The 24,658-nt window shown below is 35.5% G+C and overlaps 3 protein-coding genes across 3 annotated transcripts; 2 read left to right on the forward strand and 1 right to left on the reverse strand.

Moving 5' to 3' along the window:
• The first annotated feature begins 11,146 nt into the window (after positions 1-11,146).
• Positions 11,147-13,171, forward strand: LOC110712843 (sorbitol dehydrogenase-like). The gene is made up of 6 exons (XM_021891296.1): positions 11,147-11,403; positions 11,495-11,562; positions 11,660-11,896; positions 12,018-12,308; positions 12,442-12,629; positions 12,743-13,171. Exons 1-6 carry the CDS (start codon positions 11,292-11,294, stop codon positions 12,933-12,935), a joined length of 1,089 nt encoding a protein of 362 aa, XP_021746988.1. The 5' UTR covers positions 11,147-11,291; the 3' UTR covers positions 12,936-13,171.
• Positions 13,172-13,390: 219 nt separating this feature from the next.
• On the reverse strand, positions 13,391-14,979 carry LOC110712846 (putative methyltransferase DDB_G0268948). The gene is made up of 2 exons (XM_021891298.1): positions 14,683-14,979; positions 13,391-14,184 (listed from the first exon to the last, which is right to left on the reverse strand). The coding sequence occupies exons 1-2, from the start codon at positions 14,830-14,832 to the stop codon at positions 13,534-13,536; spliced, it is 801 nt and encodes a 266-aa protein (XP_021746990.1). The 5' UTR covers positions 14,833-14,979; the 3' UTR covers positions 13,391-13,533.
• Positions 14,980-16,246: 1,267 nt separating this feature from the next.
• On the forward strand, positions 16,247-20,928 carry LOC110712844 (pyrroline-5-carboxylate reductase-like). Its single transcript, XM_021891297.1, has 7 exons — positions 16,247-16,577; positions 16,917-16,965; positions 17,349-17,440; positions 17,714-17,786; positions 19,219-19,339; positions 19,489-19,594; positions 20,372-20,928. The coding sequence occupies exons 1-7, from the start codon at positions 16,380-16,382 to the stop codon at positions 20,558-20,560; spliced, it is 828 nt and encodes a 275-aa protein (XP_021746989.1). The 5' UTR covers positions 16,247-16,379; the 3' UTR covers positions 20,561-20,928.
• Positions 20,929-24,658: the final 3,730 nt, after the last annotated feature.

A 24,658-nucleotide genomic window follows, 5' to 3' on the forward strand; every position in this document is an offset into this window, starting at 1 on the left:
TGTGCTTGGAAATTGACCACCGGGGTTAGAGGTGCACCCAACTTGTTGTGCAATTTGAGATAATTGACTTTCAATAATCTTGTTGTGTGCTTGGAGTTGTTGAATTGAGCTACTAACTTCCCCATTGATTTTGATTTGTTGGGTCATGAAGGTTTCCAAAACGGATTCAATGTTGGATTTTGGAGGAGGAGGGGCTTGATTGTATTGGGGTCTTTGTTGGACATTGTCTCTTTGATTGGGGTGGCGATAGGGAGCTTGTTTGTAATTGTTTTGAGGAGGGGGAGCTTGATTGGGTTGTTTCCACCCAAAATTTGGATGTTGTTTCCAACCTTGGTTAAAAGTTTGGGAGTAAGGATCATTCCTACCAAGTGAAGCCACATGCTCCGTTGTAGTGTTGCAATAGGATTCCAAGTGGTCATTTCCTCCACAAGTCTCACAAGACATGACTTGTGGGGAGGAGCTACCGGGCACATTGTTCACTTGATCTAGCTTTCGAGCTAACATATCAACCTTTGAAGCAATAAGATCTATTGCTTCAAGATCATGCTTACCGCCCTTCTTGGGTTGACCTTGCCTTTTATCACCTCCATAAGCATAATGCTTAGCCACTTCCTCAATCATTTTGTAGGCCTCGTCAACCGATAGCTTTTTAAGGCTACCTCCGGCTCCCGAATCAAGGTTGGCCCTTGAGGTAGGAGTAAGACCATCATAGAAGCTTTGCACTATGATCCATGAGGTGAAACCGTGGTGAGGGCATGCTCTAGTATAATCTTTGAACCGCTCCCATGCTTCACTCAAAGTTTCATCAACCTCTTGGTTGAAGTTTGTGATCTTCCGTCTTAATTCAGCGGTTTTCTCGGGAGGGCAATACTTCCCAAGAAAAGCTCTAGTCACCTCATCCCAAGTACTCAACGATCCCTCTTCAACCGTTCTCAACCAATGCTTTGCTTTGTCTCGAAGGGAGAATTGAAACATGTGCATCCGAATAAACTCTTCCGAAATGTTGTTTTGCTTGATAGTTGTACACAATTCAAGAAAGTTGTCCAAATGAGCAAAACGACACTCATAAGGACTACCCCCAAATTGATCGCTTTGAATCATGCGGATGAGTTGAGGTGAAAGCTCAAAGTTGTTTGCATTCGTGGTGGGAAGACGTATGCCACTCCGAAGTTGGAATGCGTTGGGGTGGTCATAGTCTCTTAACAATGGTTGAGGAGGATTCTCTCCCATGTTATCTTCTTCTTTAGCTCCAAAAACCTCTTCCGGATCGGAATCCGAATATACAATGGAAAACTCGGGTGTGCCTTGCAAGAGTCTCCTCACGTTTCTCAAAGTCCTATTTAGCTCTGGATCAACGGGAATAAGAGGTGATTGCTTACTCTTTCGTGTCATGCAAAGTCAAACAAAGCTAAGAAAAACGTTAGCAATGACTATCGCAAGTTAAACACACATAAACAAAAATTAAGGTAAGAAAACTACTATACATATACACACATCTAGTCTCATTCGGCAATAATACATTCAATGTGACTTTGCCTCCCCGGCAACGGCGCCAAAATTTGATAGGCCGTCGTCGAGCCTACCAAAGATAATGATTCCTATCTTGGTCTCACTAACAATAGTAAGGGTAAGAAAGGGTCGAACCCAAGAGAGGCGTTGAATCAACCACCGAGTACTACCGTTTAAATAAGCTAAATGAATTCTAAATTGGGTTGGTTTTGATTAACTTCTTCTAATTCAACTCAACTAAAGCTAAGAGGAGATTAACAATATTAAGAGGAATCTAGGGCTCGGGTTATACCACTGAACTTCATCACAAATCACAATTAGCATGCTACAATCAAGGTAAATTAATGGGACAAATTAGGGGAAGTCATCTAAAGCACCCAACTACTCTCTCAAGCTAGAGGGATTACTTGAATCGTGAATACAACCTACTCTCGTGGTTACATAGCATAAAACAAGTGTTAAAGCATAATCACGATGACATAAACATTCCCTTGACCGGTAATCCCTATTCTCATGGCATTTCGGGTCAATTAAGCATAAGGGAGCTAACTCAAGTTCATCTCTCGATCCTTCGTTGAGAAAGCTTGGATAAATAGTTCTAGCAATGGCCATATACAAGAACTAAGCAATTAAACCACTTAAGCTCAACTAATCATCATCCCACAACAACCAAATTAGCACATGCAACAAGTAATTAGTGACTACATTGAGGGTTTTACCCAAACCCTAGAATTTAGACTACTCACAATCCATGGAGGTTAAAGCAATTAGAGGTTTCAAGCAATTCATGAACAAGTTCAAACTAAGGATTAAGCTAATTAACAATCTAAGCATGCAAGAATTAAGCAAGTAATCAACAACAAAGTAAAGAGAAGTAGAAAAGATGAGTAAGAAATGGTTACTATGAAGCTTCAAAGTGAGCAACAATGGTGGATTTTGTCTTCTACAATGATTGAATTTGAATGCTTCCAAGCTAAAAATTAAAAACTAACTAATGATTTGAGAATTTAATGTTCTAAGACTACAAACTAAGAGGAAAGCTCTAAAAAAACTGCATCCCCGTACAAATGAGCTCTAAATGGGTATTTATATGACCCCCAAATAAGAAGGACGGAGAAAACAAGGAAGGAGTTCGACTGCAGGTCTGTACGGACGTGCCAGATTTGGCACGGACGTGCAGGAGGGCCAAAATGGAGGCAGAAGCTTCTGCCAAGGTCTGCACGGACGTGCAGCTTTTGGCACGGACGTGCAGCTTTTGGCACGGACGTGCAGACTTGCACGGACGTGCTATCATCTTGCACGTCCGTGCAGGATGCCCTGCCTAGACTGCTTAACTTTGGGAAGCTGTAACTTCTACGTTTCTTGTCGGAAATGGACTTGTGACCAGTCGTTGGAAAGCTCTTGAGACGAACTTTAATCTCCAATTTGAATCGCTTCAAAAGGTTGATAAGATCAAAAGTTATGGTTGGTTGAAGTTGACGCTTACGCAAACGACCTTTCAAGGTTCTCCAAAAGCTTTTCATTTCCCTTTAAGGCATTCCTCCTTCTTCCTCCATGGCTCTATCAACCAAGCTTGCCCTTATCCTTGCTCACTCATGCTTGATCATGTCCATAGTGCTAAAAATAGCTACATTACATCAAAAACACAAACAACCGGTGAAGCATGGATGGTACAAAATTTGCATAAAAATAGGATAAAAAATGAACTTTGATGTCGATTAATAACGAAAACAAGGTTCAAAAGTACCCTAAAATCATGCCAAATAACAAGTTATCATAAAGGTCTACCAAATGTTTGGTCGTACGACAAGTACGTCCCCAATGCCCTGTCATGCCACATCTGTAACATGTGTCTTTTCCTTTTGAAGGAGTTTGTTTGTGGCTTCCAGATGACTGTCCCTTCTGTTTTTCAAAAATTTTGAAATTACTGTTTCTTTGAAAATTATTTCTACCACGTCCTCGGCCTCGTCCGCGATAATTTCCACGGCCTCTTCCACGGCCATTGTAATTTCCACGTCCACCTCTTCGTGTAGCATTTGCCTCAGGTGGATAAGAACTTGTTGCATTTGCCTCATGATGAGTGGCCAAAGACCCAGTTGGTCTAAGATTATGATTTTTCAACAAAAGATCACTATTTTGTTCCGCAACAAGCAGTGCACTCATTAATTCATTAAACTTTTTGAAACCTCTTTTACGATATTATTCTTGCAACAGTATATTGCTTGCATGAAAGGTAGTGAGTGTTTTTTCAATCATTTGTTCATCGGTGACTGGATGATCACAGTATCTCAATATAGATACTATCTCATGTATGGTTGAATTGTAATCAATTACGGATTTGAAATCCTGGAACCGTAAATTTGTCCACTCAAATAATGTCTTAGGAAGGAGCACCCTTTTGTGGTGTCCAAATCTTTCATTAAGGCAATCCCATAATTCATTGAGATCTTCAACCATCATGTACTCAGCTTTAACACTACTAGAAATAGGCCTATTTCCGACAGAATTGTTTCGACGGACTTATATTCCGTCGGAAAATTCGAATTTTTCGACGGAATTTCGGTCTGTCAGAAAAGTCCGTCGGAAAATATATGTTGCGACGGAAAATCCCTCGAAAATATTCCGACGGATTTTTTTCCCTCGGAATTTACTGCTTCCGACGGAATATTCCCTCGGAAAATTCCTTTCGACGGAATTTTCTGTCGGAGGCTGTAAATTTCGACGGAAAATTAATCCGTCGGAACATATTAATTTCCTACGGAGTTTAAATCCGTAGGAAATTTCCGACGGAATTTTACCCTATTCCGATGGAATTTTGAAAAAAAAAAACCCTACAAAACCCGTAAACCCTTATTTTTCTCTCTCCTCTCATCCGCCTCTTTTTTCTTTTTTCTCCTCTCCTCTTCTCTTCCTCCTTCATTCTATCTCCTCCTCCTTCATCTTTCTTTTCGATCTTTCTCTCTCCTCTCCTCTTTCCTCTTCTCCTTCCTTCTCCTTGTCCTTCCTTCTCCTTCGTCCTTCCTTTTCTTTTGTCCTTCCTCTTCCTTTTTCTTCTCTTCGACACAACGGAGCATTTTCATGGCCAAATTCGTCGATTTTGATTATTTTAAAGGTTAATTAGGCCAAATTCGACCAATAAAAGTCTTGATATAGACTTTTCATGGCCGAATTTGGCCTTGTTAAACCGTTTTCATGGTGAAATTCGAAGCCCTCTTCAATTCAAGGTATGTTTATTTTTTAATTTTTCAGTTTTCTGAGTTTTTTTTCTTTTTTTTTTGAAATTTTTGAGCCTATTAGTTGTAGTGTGTGTGTATGACGTGTGGGCTAGTGGTGGGTGGCGAGGTGGGAATTTTTGGGTGGTTTCGTGGGGTTTGGTGGCGTGGGCTAGAGTTAGTTAGGGTTGTGGGTGGTTTCATGGGTTTGGTGGCGTGGTTGTTGGTGGCGTGAGTCTGGGTTAGGATGGTCGTGGTGGGTTAAGGGGTTGGTTAAGGGTGTTTAGTGGGGTTACAGTGGTGGGGTGGGTTGGGTTGGGGTTAAGGGTGTGGGTGGGTTACGGTGGTGGGGGTTGGGTTGGGGTTAAGGGTGTGGGTGGGGTTAAGGGTGTGGGTGGGTTACGGTGGTGGGGGTTGGTTAATGTGGGCAGTGGTGGGTGGTGGGTTAGGGGGTGGCAGTGGGTTAGGGGTGGTGGGTGTGGGCAGTGGGTAGGGGGGCTGTTTTTTTTTATTTTTTTTTATTAAACTTTCCGACGGAAATTCCGTCGAAAGCATAGTGGTTTCCGACGGAATATTCCGTCGGAATGTTGTAGGTTCCGACGGAATTTAGACCGTCGGAATGTTGCGACGGACTTCACAATTAAGTCAAACTTGACTCCGACAGAACAAAATCCGTCGGAAATTCCGTCGGAAAGGTCTCTTCCTACGGAATTTCCGACGGAATATCACAAAATACCTACAAAGGGTCTTCCGACAACGCTTTCCGACGGAATTTCGTCGGAAATGGCCATTTTCGACGGAATTTCAGGGTTTTCCGACGGATTTTTTCCGTCGTTGATTGGCTGTTTTCTAGTATTGTAAGGCCTTCATCTAAATGATGCATTAGTAACACTAAGGCTTTTGCCTTTTCTTGTTCAGTAACAGGTTTTTCGACCGTCATTGCAGAAGTGGTTGTGTCAATTGTTTGACCAGAGGGATTTTTATTATCTTTAATAGTGTGCTCCAACCCTTGAGCTTTTAAATTCATCATGGCATCCACTTTCCATTCCAAAAATTTCTTTCCAGATAAATCTAGGATGCTGAATTGTCTTTTCATAAGATCTCCTATTTTAACTACAACAAATCACGTGATAATTAGTTTATAATAATAAATCATATGTACAACACATATGTTTAATTCTTCCATACTTATAGTTTGTTAATGAAACACGTGATAATTAAATTTATTATTTAACAATAATAAACCATAAATAATATAATTCTTTTCTCCCCCTTGGTTTATTATTGTGAGTAATTATATAATTAGGCAAAAATAAATCATATTAGTCGCATAAACAGCAAAACGACAACAACAACAACAACAACAACAACAACAACAACAGTAGTAATAATAATTATAATAACGGTAATATTATACAATGATGATTAATAACAACAAAACAACATAATAAAACAAAAACATACTTTTAATCTACTAAAACGACAAAATAAACAAACTTCACTTGTACATCATGACAAAAATTAATATTGCTAATAACAGAACTACAAGCGTCATAATTAGAAGAAAATATTGTTTTATCTTTCTTAAATCTTCCTCAAAGGTGAAGGTGTGGGTGTTTTGGTTGCCGTCGGGGAACATATTGGAGAAGAAGGAGTGAATTTTTTTTTTTGGGTGATTTTTGGATAAAGTAAAAAAATGGGAAAGGATAAGGGATTTGTGGTGGAAATCTGGGAAAATCTACCTTTTATAAAGGTAGGTTTATCTGTTACTGTTTTGTACAATTGTAAAAATATCATATATATATATAGTTTAATGTACTGGCAAAAATATGGTCCAAATATAAGTATTTATAATTGTAAAAGGTTATCACACTGGGAATGCAAGCAATAGTGATCCGAGAGCCCTAATATCTATAAAAGATCATGGGTTTGAAAACTGAAAGAAACACAAAAATAAAGTACGTAAAAGAAAGAAAAATAATAAATATAAATAGGCTGCATCTTTTTGTCAATTTAGTTAATAATATGTATGCAAAGTTACTACTAAGCAATTATAATAACTAAAATTAAATTTTACATAAAAGGTGAGTATGTAATATCAACATGCATGAATCAAACAAAAAAAATCAAGATACCAACATAAATAAAACAAGGGAGGATAGTAATGAAATTCATAAGTAAGAGAATTTTTCACCGTAGTGGTTTTTTTTTTTTTTTTTTTTTTTTTGTGATATATGATACAGTAAATGTTTGAGTTTCTGGTATAGAGGATCCCAAAAATATGGGCAAATATAGAGCATATTCCTCAAAACATTTAGAAGTAGATAGTTTTTATTTGTTATAATTTTGAGAAGTAGGTATAAATATAACTGATTAGGAATTGGTGCTGATAACGTATTAAAAGGTGACTTTCTAATTATAGGATGATATTGTATATTTATGAAGATGGAGATAGAAGAGAGCAAAAGAACAATTAAAAGAGTCGGTTGTTATTTTCTTCTTACTCCCATAGTTCACAAGATAGTGAACTTATTTATAGGCAAATATTGCCATTAAAATATTTTACATGATTGTACTTTTATACAAATTATTGTCCATAATATGTTCATGTGATGAGCTACAAGTTATCTTGCTACAAGTTCATGTGAACTTCATCTTGGCATTTTCTTAACATTATGATATTAATTATATATATATATATATATATATATATATATATATATATATATATATATATATAAAGGAAGTTTTTTTCCGAGTTTTTAAAGAGGCACATAGCACTTTAATTTTTGAAAAATTCTTGTAGATACTACCTACGTAGATTTGATGCAAGCAAAAAAAAACGTAGTTTCTCAAATCTCAAATGACAAATATTGTAAAAAAAGGAAAAAAAATGCCACACATATAATTTGCATACATAAATGGGCTTGCCCCAGTTTCTCAAATCTCAAATGACAAATATTGTAAAAAATGGCAAACTTTTAATATTTTACTTTTTTTTTTTTACTCATCTTCTTCCTCCTCCTTCCATTTTCCTCATTCCTTCATCAACCTTTCGAATCATCTATGGTAGACGAACCCCATCACCATAACGCACACCATCCCCGACACCACCAACACTACAACAAACCCCAACAATAACACCACCATTTTCAGAGGCTTTGTCGTCGAATTTAACGAAAAACCCAAAGAAAAATATATAAATTAAGGGTATGGTTAACCCCAAATGGTAGGGTTTTGTCATTGTTCATAGTTGAAGAAATATTTGATTTTCATGGTTGGAAACTGCTCAAAGTCCATGGTTGAGGAGAGAAAAGTCGAGAGCAGTGGATATTTTTTTTACCAAAAAGACCAAAATGTCCCTTAAGAAACATACAATGTTTCTTATGCCGAGAAACTTTTATTTTCTCCACATAAATGGGAGTATATAAATAAATAAACATTTTTAGGAATATAATATAATTGACATAACATTATTTATAAGTGTTTGGTTAAACTTTTAAGAAAGTAGGGAAATAAATCTGGGCATAATTTTCAAGCTAACTAGACCTAATTAAAATTTGGGATTTAAAAAGTCCAAAGTGTAAAAAATTTGGTGCAAATTGTGGCCTGAAACGAAAATTTTACACTCCTTGATGGTATATATGTGCCTTTTTTGGCATTGCCTGCCAGCTCAAGATGACCTCTATTTTAATTATTGTATTATCCTCATAAAAAATGTCTAATCATTACAAATAATATGAAATGGAGGTAGTATAAGAGTCATTCATAAGATATGATAAATCCATTTAGTGAACCGCTAATCACCTCCCAGTAATCATCTAATAAGAAGGAGACATTAAATGTTCTATGTTGTTTGTTTTAAAAACAAAGGGAGACACTGCCACCAATCCAACCACCACACCACACCACCACCACATAACTACCTAACTACTTCACTTCCCACCATTTTCAGCCACCACCCAACCACCCCACCACTCGACGCACCTCCCCCACCACTCGCCACACCTCCCCTGCCCCCTGTCGCTGCTCCCCGTGCCCACACATCTCTCCCCTCCCCTAAAAAACCTCCCCTAACCTCGCAAAACCCTAGAAACATGGTGTGGTTTTGGTGGTTTCGGTGGTGGGCGAGGGTAAGGAGAGGGGTTTTGGTGGTAAGGCGAGGCAAGGGGTTTCGAGGGTAAGACGGGGGTTTTTAGTGGTGGGCGAGGGTGAGGCGAGGGGTTTCGATCGGTGGGGTGGCTAGCTATTTTGGTGGTGGGGAGTGTGGTGCGGTGGTGGCTAGTTGTTCGGGCGGTGGGGAGGTTTTCGCTGGGGTGCCTGGTTGTTCCAGGGGTGGAGGAGGGACGACGAGGGTGAGGGGAGGGGTTTCGGTGGGGTGGCTAGTTGTTCCGGTGGTGGGGAGGGTGGTGGTAGCTAGGGAATGGAATGGAAATACCTAGGGGGGTGGGGAATCAACTTGGAGGAATTTGAGGGAATGGAGAGGGTAAAGGGAATGGGAAAAATGGCCTAACAAACAACAACAAAGGGAATGACTCCTGTTGATTCTCATTCCCTTTGATAAATCCCCCCCAACCAAACGGCCCCTTATTGTTAGAGTAGTCTTCATAATAGGTTTTGTGAATGATGGGAAATTAGTCCCACATTGGTAGAATAGAAATTGGTTATATAGGTTAGTCTTTATAACTAAATGTTGGATGGAAGTCCCACATTGGTAGAATAGAAGAAGTTAGCTTGTTCAATTCTATTTAAGTTGATGTTTGGAAGAAACTCCCACATTAGTTGAATAGAGGATAATAGCTTACTCTATTTTATTTAACATGATGTTGGGAAGAAACTCCCACATTGGTTGAATAGAAAAGTTCAGCTTGAAGCTAGTCTATAAGTTATTCTATTCTATTTAACTTCATATGTGGGAGAAACTCCCACATTGGTTAAATAGTGAAGTTTAGGTTGGAGCTAGTCTATAAGTTTAATTTTGGAGCATAACAAAATTTTAGCGTGTACCATGGTTTATGACCATAGGCCCGATCGGGCAAGCCCGCCCGATCGGGCGCGAGCCTAGTTAAAGTTTTGTCCGTTTATTTGTCCGACCGGGCGGGTTTGGCCCGATCGGGCCCGTGTGAATGGTAACTTTCCAACGGTTAGATTGATTAGGATAATAGTGACTTTTCATTAAAAGTCAGATTATCTTAATTAATTATTTTGATAATAGTGGCTTTTCATTAGAAGTCAGATCATCATAATTAATTATTTTGATAATAGTGATTTTTTATTAAAAATTAGATTATCTTAATTAATTATTTTTTTGGAAATGATGACTCTTGGACAATAAGGATGTTTATAATATATTGCTCCAAAGATTTATAACTTATTTTACTTTATCTTCTTCTTCCTTTTCTATTCTAATTGTTCTTAAAGTGTTTTTAGGGAGTTCAATTACATTGCTTTAAGTGATCTCGAACTTAGGGAAAATCTTGGAAGCATATTAACCGGTAACCCATAGCAATCATAGTGGGGGTTAAAAATTGCTTTAAGGACAGTGTAATCACGTCCCTAATCTTTCATTTCCTTAATTATTTCTTAACACTTATTACAATCCAATAATAGTATAAGGATAATTCTTTCTTTATAAAAACAATTCATTGGCTTACGCCACAATCAATCAGTGATATAGGATCTCAACTTAGAAGGTGAAATGAATTTGGATAAGTTCATAGATGTTAACTTCAGATAAAATACTTTATATAAGCCTAACAAATTTTTATGAAATATTGAATTTCATTATCTTAATAAATTTAGATAAGGTTGTATTAATTAGAATATGATAAAATCACAAAATATATCCTTGTACATTTCAGAGAAGAATCCTTAAGAATTCCTAATTACTCGTATCATGCAAAAATAGATTAGATTTATATACATACGGAGTAATATCTTACTACGTATAATCTCATGTGGAATATTCTTATCTTATCCATCTGATCTTTCGTACTTAATTAGCTAGATATTATATTTGTCATAATATAAAATTTTAGAAGAGTTTAAATTGATTTAAAAAACGCTTACAAATAAAAGAATAAGATTTTTTTTTTAGCATTATAGACTAGGGTCTTATTTTTGAGAAATAATAGATTTTAAGTATTTACATACAACTAAAACTTATGAAAAACTAATACTTTGCAACTTAAAAATTTTATTTTTTAATAAAAAAAATATAGCAATAGCAAAGTATAAGTAGATATCCATCGTCCTTTCAAAAAAAGTAGATATCCATCGTTGTATATCATCTACTAAGATAACTTTTAGTTTTTGGAAAAAGATGAATTTTAAACCAATTTATCCTCCGGTCAAATATTCTCTTAAAACGGTAAATTTCTAGATAGGATAATATCTAGTCTAGTCATCTAATTTTTTATCCACTAATTTTAAGAATTAATTTATTCTCATATCGATCTTCTATATAAACAACGTACCATCACCCCTTCTCAACCATCACAATAATTTAGAAGCATTCATATTGATTAATATTCTCGAGTATTTTCATAAGAAAAAAAAATAAAATTAACAATGGGAAAAGGTGGAAACGCTAATGATGTTGCTGATTCTTCTGAAAACATGGCAGCATGGCTTCTTGGAGTTAATAATCTCAAAATTCAACCTTTCAAACTTCCTAATCTTGGTAATCAAATTTTCGAGTTTTCGTATATTTTTTGGAACTTTTGATGGGTTTCTATAGATTAGATACTAATAACACTTGTAATCTTGTTTAGGGCCTAATGATGTAAGGGTTCGGATGAAGGCTGTTGGAATTTGTGGTAGTGATGTTCACTACTTGAAGGTAATTTTACAGTAATCTCGATTTAATTGTCACGTTACTAATTGTTTTTATACGTATGTAAAACTAAACATATGTTATGTTTGTTATGGAATACTAGACAATGAGTTGTGGCGATTACCACGTCAAAGAACCGATGGTAATAGGCCATGAATGTGCTGGTAGCATTGAAGAAGTCGGTAGCGAGGTGACAGGCCTAGCTCCCGGTGATCGGGTAGCACTCGAGCCGGGAATCGGCTGTTGGAGGTGTAACCGCTGCAAGGAAGGAAGCTACAATCTTTGCCCTGATATGAAGTTCTTTGCAACTCCCCCTATTCATGGATCTCTTGCAAATCAGGTAATTAATCAACTATAATTTAATTTTCTAAAATAGTTTTATATTGTTACATAATCCTACCTTATATTATACTATAAGGTATTAAGGTTTAATGTGTTTTTAATTATTTTGTTACATGTAGATTGTGCACCCTGCAACTTTATGCTTTAAACTACCTGATAATGTAAGTTTGGAAGAAGGAGCAATGTGTGAGCCTCTAAGTGTTGGTGTTTACGGATGTCGTCGCGCTAAGGTTGGGGCTGAGTCTACAGTTTTGATTATTGGAGCAGGACCTATTGGTCTTGTTACTCTGCTGTCAGCCAAGGCCTTTGGAGCCCCAAGGATTGTGGTGGCTGATGTAGATGAACACCGTCTTTCTGTTGCTAAGAGTCTTGGTGCTTATTCTGTTGTCCAAGTTTCCACCAACAAGGAGGTTTGTTGGCTTTCAATTCCCGAGATCTATCTTTAACGATTAATATCTTTAATTAAAATGCAAGTATTATTATATATGTTTCTAGAGGCACTTAAAATTTAGTAAAAATTGTGTTACGTGTTTAATTTTGTAGGATGTGGCTGTAGAGGTTGAGAAAATTAAGAAAGCTATGGGAAAAGACATAGATGTTACCCTTGATTGCGCCGGTTTTGATAAAACTGTATCAACTGCTTTGGGTGCTACTCGAAACGGAGGCAAAGTTTGCCTAATTGGGATGGGTCACTGTATCATGACTGTTCCTTTAACCCCGGCTGCCTCAAGGTAAACGTTCTTAGATGTTTTTTTTCACACGCATTGTAACATCGTATTGACATTGTAACAAAATATATTGTGTGTTTACTAATTGATCGATTTTGTTTATTGTAACGTTACAGGGAGGTAGATGTATTGGGTGTTTTCCGGTACAAGAACACTTGGCCACAATGCTTGGAGTTTTTGAGTAGCGGAAAAATTGATGTGAAGCCTCTTATAACTCATAGGTTTGGATTCACCCAAGAGGAGGTGGTGCGAGCATTTGAGACCAGTGCTCGTGGTGGTAATGCAATCAAAGTCATGTTCAATCTTTAAGGAATTTGATTTGATTACGAAGATTTCAAGACACTTTTTAGCTTATATACAATTATGTCTTAGGTTATTAGGCGTAGACATTTTTACTTAAATAATTTTACCTTATTATAAGGTTATATTGCACAGTATATATTCTTAGAACAATTTAGTTTTCCATATTGTATATACGTAAGTATTTACTTATGAGCTACTGAAGTTTATCTCTTTTGTCAATTAATTGATGTTTTTCTTCGCTATTTCGACCTCTATTGTCTTTTGAAGCTTTCTGTTGAATGATCTGTGCACCTAATCACTGACAGAAACATGGTGATCAATCTGATAATCTATTTTTAAGTGTGGTAGTTGCAACTAACACCACTAGACTGTATACTGTACTATGCTAGTTGCAACTTATAAGTGTACTAACACCATTGTCCACTTCTATTTTTATATACCATAGATTGTCCACTTATAAGTAACGGAACAAAAATTAACGCTTCAATACTTATTAAAAAAACTCGTAACTACATAAAAGGAAAATTCTTATATGAGAAGTTAAGTTTTTATTAGAGTACATAATAAAATATTACTCACTCCGATCATTTTTCCCAATCATTCTTTACTGATCAAGATTCCCGACTTTGCCAATCCTCAAATAAATTGGAAATTTCAGAACTTTTTCGTTCGCTCCATCGCCTTTACTCCAAGCATGCTTGAATTTCTCCATGACTTCATCTGTTAACAATTCCACACCTTTCTCCTTAGCAGTATTATAGGCAGACCAAGACCTAATATACATCATAAAATCTTCCAAAGTCATCACCTTCTCAGCCTTGAACTCAAATGGACCCGTATGATCCAGCCCATTAATCGGCTCAAACGGGAAATCAATATCCATATACTTATTATCCACGAGCTTTCGGGCTTCCTCCCAATATGGACCCGAATTATCTTTGTAAAATGGCCCAAAGACCGCGTCCACTTCATCGTTGATCTCAGGAACAGTGTAGCACCAGGCCGCAATGACCCCATTGGGCTTTTTCAAGGCCCATTTCACCAAGTCAAAGAATATGGGGAGGTCAAACCAATGCATTGCTTGTGCTATTGTGACCAAGTCTAAGGTTGATTGAGATGCAACATTTTGTTGGAGTTCTTCAATAGACATAGTAGGAGAAGTATGTTGGTACTTCACATTCGGAAGTTTTGGTGCAAACTCTAGCTGTTTTTGGCTTGTGTCTGTACCTATCACATTCTCGTAGATCTTTGCTAGCTGAAAAAAAAAATTGTGTATAGATCATTAATTAGGCCTCAAGTTTCTTCCGAATGAAAGATGCCTCAAAACGTGTACATTAAATGAATGAATTGACTTAACTATGTTTGGTTTAAAAATCATTTAGGAAATTATCGGAATTTTTAAGAAAACGATTGAAAAAGGTAACGAATTATAAATTGAGTACACTTTCCCAAGAAATGAAATTTACTAATCACTTTTAGTTGTCAACAACTCAACACGATGTGCAAATTACCACACAAATCGATAAGGTTCTACAAAGTATTGTGTACGATAAGTCATATCTCAATTCTCCCAACCCCAAATTGTAATTTGTATTGACTTTATAAAAATCGGTTTTAATCAATGAGTCCATATCTTAATCAAAAACTGATTATAATCATTGAATGTTAATTTGAATGAATAACTTCATCCAATTGATTGAATAAACACATGATTAAAAAAAATTGAAGCATGAAAAAGAGGAAAAGAACTAACAGGGGGAATGGCTTGACCGCTGCCAGTGCCAACATCCCAAACAAGATCATGAGATGGAGTTTTCGAGGCAATGAATTCAAAGAGATCCGTTGAGTATGTTGGCCTCGCATTTGCATATTGTTCTGCCTGCTTTATAAACAAATCTGCCATACTTTTGTTTTATTCTCTCTTATTTTAATGCTTTCTCTCGATGATTGATCTAATTATAGAAATTAATAGGGATTGATGAGATATTAAGATTGAGGAAGAAAAAGCGTTTCCAACTTTTCCTTTCTAAACTTGGCCGTTAAACGTCATCCATGATGTTTTTTTTTTTTTTTTATCAAGTATAGTCGTGAACATGATAGCAAAAATCGACACGTCTTAGAGGATTGGTGAATGCGTAACACTCACGAGATAAGAATCATAAGATGCTAGTTTTTGGACTTACGTGATGCTTTCTCTATCATCTATGGCTTTATTCTACAAATATTGTATCATACTATGGACTTACGTGCGTTGTTTGTTTGGTCCTTGGGATGATCGTAGTGGCGAATAATGCAAGTTCTCGCCTAGCGTAGCATGGCAATCAAGTTCTGAAGTAGTAGTGTTCTTCTCGCATCATCTTCCATCAATGTTTGTCCTCTTAGGTTTAGGTTGGTATAGGGTTCTAGGTTTAAAAATTATGTCTTGCAATTTCTTCAACTTTGCGGACCTTCAAGTGTTATCACTCTCGCGGTTATACACCAACGGAGCTCCGTCAAAAAAGATGCAAAGTCATCTATGTTTACCAAGGAGCAGTTCAGAAGCAGTGCCATTAGTTTAGAGGTGTTTGTCACTTGTATCGAGTTTTTAGATCTGGTTAGGGCCGATTGTAAGTGTTGCATGTCTTTTATTATTTAATGATATTATCCCTTTCAAAAAAAAAAAAAAAAGAGTTTCATGCTTTTGAACGCGCAACTTTGACTATCAACATGTTTAAAAAGTTGAAGTCTTGAGAAAGTATTAATAGTGTAATCCTAGGGCTATTAATGTAATTGTGTAACAATTAATGTAAGTGTCTGGGCTCTCTAATTGGGTGAGCTTTCCTTTCATTATTCACAAGAATGAATCAAGACTAATCTATCAAGATTTCACTGGATACTTCACCTGTAATCACAACAGATAACCAATAATGAGTGGATGAATAACGTGAAAGACTAAAAGTTAACATAGTGAAATATCAAAAGATAAAACAAAGAGTTTTCACTTTTATAATCCAAGTAGGCTACTCCTCTTTTTGACAATAATAATATCAAATTCTTGTCAGTTAAACTAATACTCTATTAAAGTTGTGTATTAATGTGTATACAGCATGATGCACTTTGGAATTTGGATATATATGGTCCTAAAGGTGTCAAAAATAAACCCGACCGACTCGATCTGATCCGACCCAAAAAAAATCGATTAGAATTTCAACTTGTATGAACTCAATAATTTAGCATGACTCAACTTTGATAGAGACCTAATCCGACCTCATTAAACCCGACCCAATTACTTGAATTGACACGTAAAAATACGGTTTCCGTATATGTATATTGCAATCAAGATTTTAGAGTACTCCGTTGTTATTTTTGCGTGGGTAATCAGTATTCAGTTTTAAGTGTTGAACCCTACTGCTATCAGGCCTATCATCAGAAGTAGAGACCAAATAGGAGAGATAGCAGAAAGGATCAACAATGGCGACAACACCAATTCCAAGTGACACATTCAAGCTAGGTTTCATCGGAGCTGGAAAAATGGCGGAAAGCATTGCCAGAGGTGTCGTCAACTCCGGCGTTTTGCCTCCTTCCCGGATTTTTACCGCCCATCTCGGCGCCCAACGTCGCGAGGCTTTTCAGTCTTTCGGCGTCTCCGTCGTCGATCAAAATCGCCAGGTTTCTACTAATATTCACGATTAATTTCTTTTTTTCCTATGAATTATCATCAATTTCCTTATATTTTGTATGAATTGGTTTTGAATTTCATTGCATTGGTGCCTGAATTTGTAGAATTGATTTCCATTTTACATGCTCGATTATTATTATATACTATGTTTATCGATTAATTTGGATTGACTATGCTAGCGCATTTGAATTATACTAGATGAGAATTGATGAATTTTGTTGGAAATTTTTCATATGATTGGTTTCGGAGTATGCTGACGTAGTGTTTTTAGTTATACGAATCGGTTCTTATCATTATTATTGAGAAGAGTAAATGTGTGGTATCTACAGGTTGTTGAAGAATGTGACGTGGTTATTTTCTCTGTAAAACCTCAAATTGGTACTCTTACTACATTCTCTAATGAATCATATTTTTGAGCTTTTTTTTTTTTGTTGTTGAAGATTGTAAATTTGTAGATTGTTCGTTTGAGTTTAATACTTCCTCCGTCCTCATCAAATCCGGTAACATTTGGAAATAATAGTACATTTGGCTTGTCTAACATGGTTGAAGAATGCAAAATAAAAGTAAAAATTGTAAATTTGCCAGTGTAATGGGACTTTGAAATTAAAGGATTTTTTTTTTCTTCTTTTAATATAAATGGGACGGAGGGAGTTGTATGTAATCTGCATATTTTGTATTGCTTTGCTGAGTTCTGCATTGATATCATTTATTTGAAGAAGACTTTGTAATTTAACCTCGTCATCTATTGTTATGTGGTGCAGTCAAGGATGTGGTGTTACAGTTGAGACCAAAGCTTACAGAGAAGCAGCTGCTAGTATCAGTGGTTGCTGGAACAAAATTGAAGGATTTACAGGTATTTGGCAGTGGAAAAAATCGATATGTTAGGCTCTTAATAAATAATACATATCCTTTCTTTGGACTGTTGTAAATTGATTTTCTACGTAGCTTATTTTGGCTATAAGTGATCTTATACAATTACAATCTCACATGTTCAACCAAAAAATCAAGACGTGGGGAAAGTAGAAGAAACATGCAGTCTGTTTAAAATATTTCTGATCGTATTCTGTTAAACCATTGCATTGTGCTTTGGCACTTGTTAATCTGTTTGTTGTTGCGTTGTTGCTAGGAATGGGCCGGACAGAGCCGTTTTATTAGGGTAATGCCTAATACTCCTGCTGCTGTGGAAATGGCAGCATCAGGTTTGTTTCCATCTTTTAATAGTATTATTCCGCTACATTTGAAACTCATGATTACTTTTTCAATAATTTCCAGAGTGATGGTCAAACTTTGTTAGATTGTGTGCCTTGTGGCCTTCATACTCAATGCGTCAACATCATACACTCGTTTTTTTACTGATTGCTGAATAGTACATTGTGAACCTATGGAAATTTCATAGTAACAAAAAAAGTGATACTTTCATATATAATCTTGAAATGTAAAACTATTATTTCCTCTATTACAAAAATAGTGTTTTTTGGATATTGCATCATTATTAAATGTCCGTTAAACTTGAATATGATATTAAGTGACAAATCATATTCAAGTTTAACGGACACTTACTTTAAAACCTAGTCTATTGATTAGCGGAGGACCTGCTCTAAATTAGTAAATTAGACTGCTTGTATTTCATTTATTTGTGGCCATGTTGGATTCATAGTATCAAAGAAAAGGTAAACTATCTAGGACAGATAGGAAGTAAAATGGGTAAGGTGACTCATCTAAGTTCAGTGGCTGATTGGCACCTGCACATTGTTTTTTTTTTGACGCACTGCACATTGTTTAATGTTAACAACATTATAATTTGTTGACTTAATATTCCTCGCTCAAACTTCCAAGGTATTATAGTTGCTTTTTTTTTAAGTAAAAAGTTGATGGACTGATGAACCTCCTTAAGCGTCCTTTTGGAAACAGTAAATGGGATTCACACCTCAGCTCTGTAGTCTTAAGACTCAACCTATTGATCCTTGATGGTTGATCTACTGAGCACTTCTCAATTGATATTGTGACAATCTTTTCGTATAAAGAATAGTTCAGGGATGTGTATTTTCCTATCTTTGTGTTTTTTTTTGTTTTTTTTTTTTTGTTTTTTTTTTTTTGGGTGTGGGTTGAACCCCTAAATATAGACAGCTAGGCATTACAAATTAGTCACAGCCCAATCATATTTCATTAATAATGCAAGGAATTAAAAATTGTGAGTTGATCTGCCAAGCTATCTGAATCAATCACTACCTACCAATTTGACCTAAGGAACCCAGCTTAATGGTTTTTTCTTAATTGGTAAATCTGATTCTGTTGGATTAAAAGTGGGTCTGGACCACTGATATTAAGGAGAAGAGCTAATCACTTATTTGCCCAAGTTCCATCTAAAATCAGTGAGCAATAAATAACTTATTTTGTTTTTAAGATTGTCATTGTCTCTCCTTTCCTCTTATGTGGGGTAACTGGCTTGTGGGTGGGCTAAAACAAATCCATTTTAAGCTCTTTGCTACTATTTGTTTGCAAAATTGGAAAGTCCAATTTTATAAAAGTAGTCTGATTCCTGAGGCCATCTTTGGTTTGTTTTCTCTTGCCCTATGCTATTGTGCATGATTGCTTCTGATCTTTTTTTGATATATGCTGACAATGTTGTAGTGATAAGTTTGGGAGGGACAGCAACTGAAGAGGATGGTGAGCTTATAGAAAGATTATTTGGAGCAGTTGGCAAGGCTTGGAGAGCTAATGAAAAATTGTTTGATGCAATTACTGGCCTCAGGTATATAAGAAGTATTGAACCTTATGACTTACCAATGCATCCCATTAATATCATGACGGCTTGTGTTAATGTTTTTATATCTATAATAGATAAAGGTGCATCAGATCAAATCTCTACTAACTGAAATTAATTGTTCCTGATATGTGTAGTGGAAGTGGGCCAGCATATATATTCTTGGCTATTGAAGCCTTGGCTGATGGAGGAGTTGCTGCAGGTCTGCCACGAGAACTTGCTAAGGGTTTAGCTGCTCAAACTGTAAGTTTCATTCCTTTTTTCTGCAATTCCTTGACCTTGTTATGTAAATTGGTGTCGATGTTTCATTAACAGTGTCTGCATTGTGATTTTACTGAATCTTGTGTAGTTTTTTATTCAATTTGTACCAGAACTACAAGAGTAATGTTTTCGTTTTAGTCAATTTGTACCCCAAGTTTTATGTTTCTGGTTTAGTTACTGTTCTCTTGTGCTCTTTTCATAGTATTGCTTTGTTCCACTTTGGATAGTTATATGTGAACACTGGACTGTCCACTTTCCCTTAGATTGCAAGCTGCACCTTTTAATATCCATTCTCCTTGTAGTGTACATAGTAATATTGTTACATGTGGATGTTATCTACCATAAATCTTATTACGATGGATGGAAATGCTGTGCATCATCCTTTAGATGCATGTAGAAGGTGCTACAAGCACAAAAGTGACACTGATTGGCACCTCAGGTGTAATTGAAAGTCTACTCATCAAGGGATTGCCATAAAGCCCATTCACACATCTGTGATTTTCCATACTGGGATAAGTTTGTGATTTGGGCATCAAAAATATCAAAACAGAGAAATCAGCAGCGAATGTTGACAACTGATGGAACCTCAGGCAGGCTGATGAAATTATCACTGAACAAAATCCCTTAAACTTTTGGTGTAGGAAAAGGAATGGGGAGGATCACCAGGAATAGCAAGATTCTTTATTTTTCACTATTGCATTTTCTTATTATTTCTGTTATAACTTATATATGTGACCAGGTTCGATGGTTATCTTGCAGGTTCTCGGAGCAGCATCCATGGCTGTTAACAGTGGGAAACATCCTGCTCAGCTCAAAGACGATGTTGCATCACCTGGAGGCACTACAATTGCTGGTATTCATGAGTTGGAGAAAGGTGGATTTCGTGGCACCTTGATTAATGCTGTGGTGGCAGCTGCAAAACGTGGTCACGAACTTTCACAGAGCTAACTTCATCATGGATACATCTATAATATTCTTTAGAGATGCAGCTAGTGGATCTAGGGACTCCAACAATGTTATAGAAATTTGCTTAGTCTCTTTGGTAGAGGTCTACATTATTGAAGTTCATATAATCTCTTAGAAAGTTGCAAGGAGAAGCAAATTATATTGTGTTTTGAAATGTGAAGCTTTGAAATGATACGAGTTGGTGAAAAAATTTCTACAGAGTACAATAGAACCAAATGCTACATGATTGATGCTTGTTCTATAATGTAGCATTGTGCACAAATCTGTAATCGGATCGGAACCACAATGGATTGGGACTGGAATTCCTGATCCTTTGGGATTGGAGACTGACCAGAATAACCTGTTTAGAATGCACCGGTCTTTAATTACTCTAGTAGGGTTTGTTTTGCGATTTTTTACAAAAATAAAGACGAGAGCATTACTTTCTTCCTCCTCAAAATACTTGCTTTCATCACTAATTCAAATCCAAGTTAAAATGAAAAATGAACATCAGATTAGATTCTAATTCAGCCATTTCGTTTAATTTCAGCATTCAAACTTCATTTACAAGACATAATTATCAAAATTAACTAGTTTTAAGGGATTGGATTTCGGATTTTGTCCGAATAATGGACACCTCTTATTGCAGCTTTTCATTTCTCTCTACCACTTTTCCTCTCTCCCACTCCATCCTTCTGATTTCAGCTCCTTTCTCACATTCTCCCTTCCCTCTCCTCCATTAAAGCACTTTCTCCCTTCTGCATTTTTTTTATATAAAAAGAGTATATTTCCTCTGTTACATATTAGTTGCAAATTTGAAATTTTTTTGTGTCTCACAAATACCCCCACAGATTCTACTGGTTCTTACTTCTTAGCCTCATTGACTATAGTTGTTGCTCCATTAAACTCATGTCCTCCCCTAATAAACTGTCTTTCTTATACAAGAAGTTGTCTTACTTTATTCATTTAACACTTAGTAATTATCTTAATGTATAACCAAATATGCTCAGTCTCTCAAAACATGAAGAGAGCTCTCCTCATTTGCTCCACAGAAGAAGCATTTTGGGTCATCAGTGAGCCGTCTTTTGTAACGATTAAGATTGCAGAGAATACGATCATGACACACAAACCAGAGAAACGCACGAATGCGCTGTTGTACTAGAGCAGTCCAGACAGCATCCCAACATTCCTCATCAAGTACTTTTGTTTCTTGTTTCATGATTCTAAGAGCAGACTTGATAGTGAATTTACCCTTCGAATTGCCCTGCCAATACACTAAGTCACCAATGCTGGGATGTTGGATTAAAGAGAGTAAAATCCATGTTGATCAGTTTACTCGTATATTACTAGGTATTTTTTTTTTTTTTTTTTAAGATAAGATAAAATAATATAAGATAAAATCAAAAGACCCTAACCACAAGAACAAGCCTGATTTTTTTTTTTTTTTTTTTTTTTAGGAAAATAACAAGCCTGAATTAAAAACCAAGTATATTCCCGTCTCAAAAAAAAAAAAAAAAAAAAAAGGGAAAGGAAAACCAAGTATATCAAGTCTACAATATTGATCCTCATACCGTGCAAAGCTGCAAAAATATATCTTAGTCAAGTCATTTCTCTATGCCAATCATATTTCTTCTAAATTGATTTGACATTAAAAAAAACACACACACATATATAAACAAGTAGTAGAACATAATTTGAGTAAATATTAGAGGTGTCAGTTCGGGTGCACGGGTTAGGTACGATGAAGTGAAATCGAGTTAGGTCAGATTAAATTTAAATTTAAGTCGTGATAAATTATTGTGTCAATCATTATACAAATCAAAATCTAAATTTGATCAGGTAGGTTGATTCAGTTTTTGACACATATTGTAAAAAGGGCATGACGTGCATCCAAATGCTCTAAAATAAACTAGAAAGGAAATATATATATATATATATACCTAGGTGTTGTTTGGTTGGAGGTAAATAACATGGGAAATTCTATTTCCTAAGAAATAGAAAAATCATGTGTTGTTTGGTTGACACAAGTATATCAAAGTGGGGGAAATAGAAATTCCAAGGGAAGGTTCACTTTCCATGAAACATGGGAAATAACTTACCAAGCTCCCCTTGGTAAGTCACAATTCCTATGATTATTGTAGAGCCTACTTGCATTTATTATCACTAATAATTTAATCTCTTTCTTTCTCTCTCTAAATTTATTAACTTAAAATAAAAAATTATCAAGTTAACTAATAAAACATAGGAAATCAAAGTTTCTATATTATCAACCAAACAAACTTAAGTTAATTCTTATAAAATAGACAAGAGAAATTACTTTCCATAAAATATAATTTCCTATAGAAATTCATTTCCCTTGTCAACCAAACATCACCCAAAACTACATATGAACATAACACTCGTCAAACTTCGTCAAATAGTCGTATTTAACCACGAGTGAAGTGAGAGACCTGCGACCCACAACAGATTTCATCAAGTGGTCGTGATTAATCTGATTGCATATTATAACACTCTTTGCACCAGTGCACCACTACTTTCCCCACTTAAAATATTTTTTTTTTTTTTGGTGGATACAAACTACTTTGTTACTTTTTTTTTTTTTTTTGAAAAAAAAGAGATTTCATTAATAAAATATAGTCAAACGGCACTTACATATAATTCCTAAGAAATCAAGAATTTCAACACAAGTACACACCTTAAAACTAAATACATCGTAGATTTGATTAACAATCGCCTTAATAAATAACTTCATCTGAAGCAATACAATCTGTGAGTTTACGCTGATTCGGCTTGAAATCCACTGATGCGTAGTCGTTTGAGTGAAAATACTCAAATAAACCATCCTTCATATTTTGCTTGTAATTTGAAGCTACCTAGTCTGAACTTGGTTAAATAATCTATATATATCCTCACATTTATGTTTAAAAAAAACCAATAAAATTCAATTATTGAATATGAAGTATAACATAAATACGTACAATTATCTTTATTCAAAATTATGGGATCCAAAATCGTGTGTGAAATGGATACGAGATGGAGTTCGTAATACAACTTTCTTCCACTTGAACAGGTCCGACTTTGGACCGGTTTTTCCTCCCATAAATCAGGGGCCCATAATTTTTTTTAAGAAAAACGCTGACTCATTAAAAAAATAAATAAATAAATAAAATCTCAACCTTACCTATTCGACCTTCTTCCCTGTAAAACTAAAAGAGCACCATTTCCAAACTAAAATCCAAAAATTCATCCTAAATCTTTGACTTTGCCTTTTAATTTCCAAAACAAAACTAAATTCTCTCAGTAATTATCTCTCCTAAACTGCTAATTTGCCTAATTATCTCCAATTCACTTAATTCTTTCACTATTTTTTAGACAAAATGTTGATTCAATTAATATCAACGGCCAATTTTTATTTATTTCTATCAATTTCAAGATCAAGCAATACCCACAAAAATTACAATCTTCAGTTTTTTTTTTTTTTTTTTTTTTTTTTTTTTCAATTTTACTCATTTCAAAAGGTGGAAAAAACGTTATTGGAAAAAATTGCTCTTGTTAAGTGGATGTATGGTGTCTGGAGTGCAGAGGTTAATCAAATAACAGGTTGTATTTATCTTTTTTTTTGTTGTTATTTTAATTTTTGCATAATTTTTTTATTTCTCAAATATAAATTGTTGTTTTTTTAATTATGCCTCCTAAAATTAAGAAATACTACCTCTGTATTTTGTGCTTTAAATGTAATGAAAAATATGTGGGATCTTGTTAGATGCGTCACGATTTATATTTTTAAAATATCAACTTTTCATAATTTTTGTTTTATCGGTAACTAAAAATATGAATAGTTAAAGTTGTGCATTGGCAAACGTAACTAAAGAAACGTGTCAATTAAAAAGAAACGGATGAAGACTTGACTCAATTTCAAAGGGGAGCTCTTGATAAGTTCATTGTAAAAGAACCTTATGTAGAAAATAATTTAAATAGCAATGTTGATATGAATGATTCAATTCGTAGTACTATATTAAAAGAAAGTCATTTTATAATATAATTTTTTAGCCTTTTAAAAATAGTCGTTTAGAAATTTAAGGGCCCAATTTTTATAGTAAT

Source organism: Chenopodium quinoa, unplaced genomic scaffold (assembly GCF_001683475.1).
Source record: "Chenopodium quinoa cultivar QQ74 unplaced genomic scaffold, ASM168347v1, whole genome shotgun sequence".
Lineage (NCBI taxonomy): Eukaryota > Viridiplantae > Streptophyta > Magnoliopsida > Caryophyllales > Amaranthaceae > Chenopodium > Chenopodium quinoa.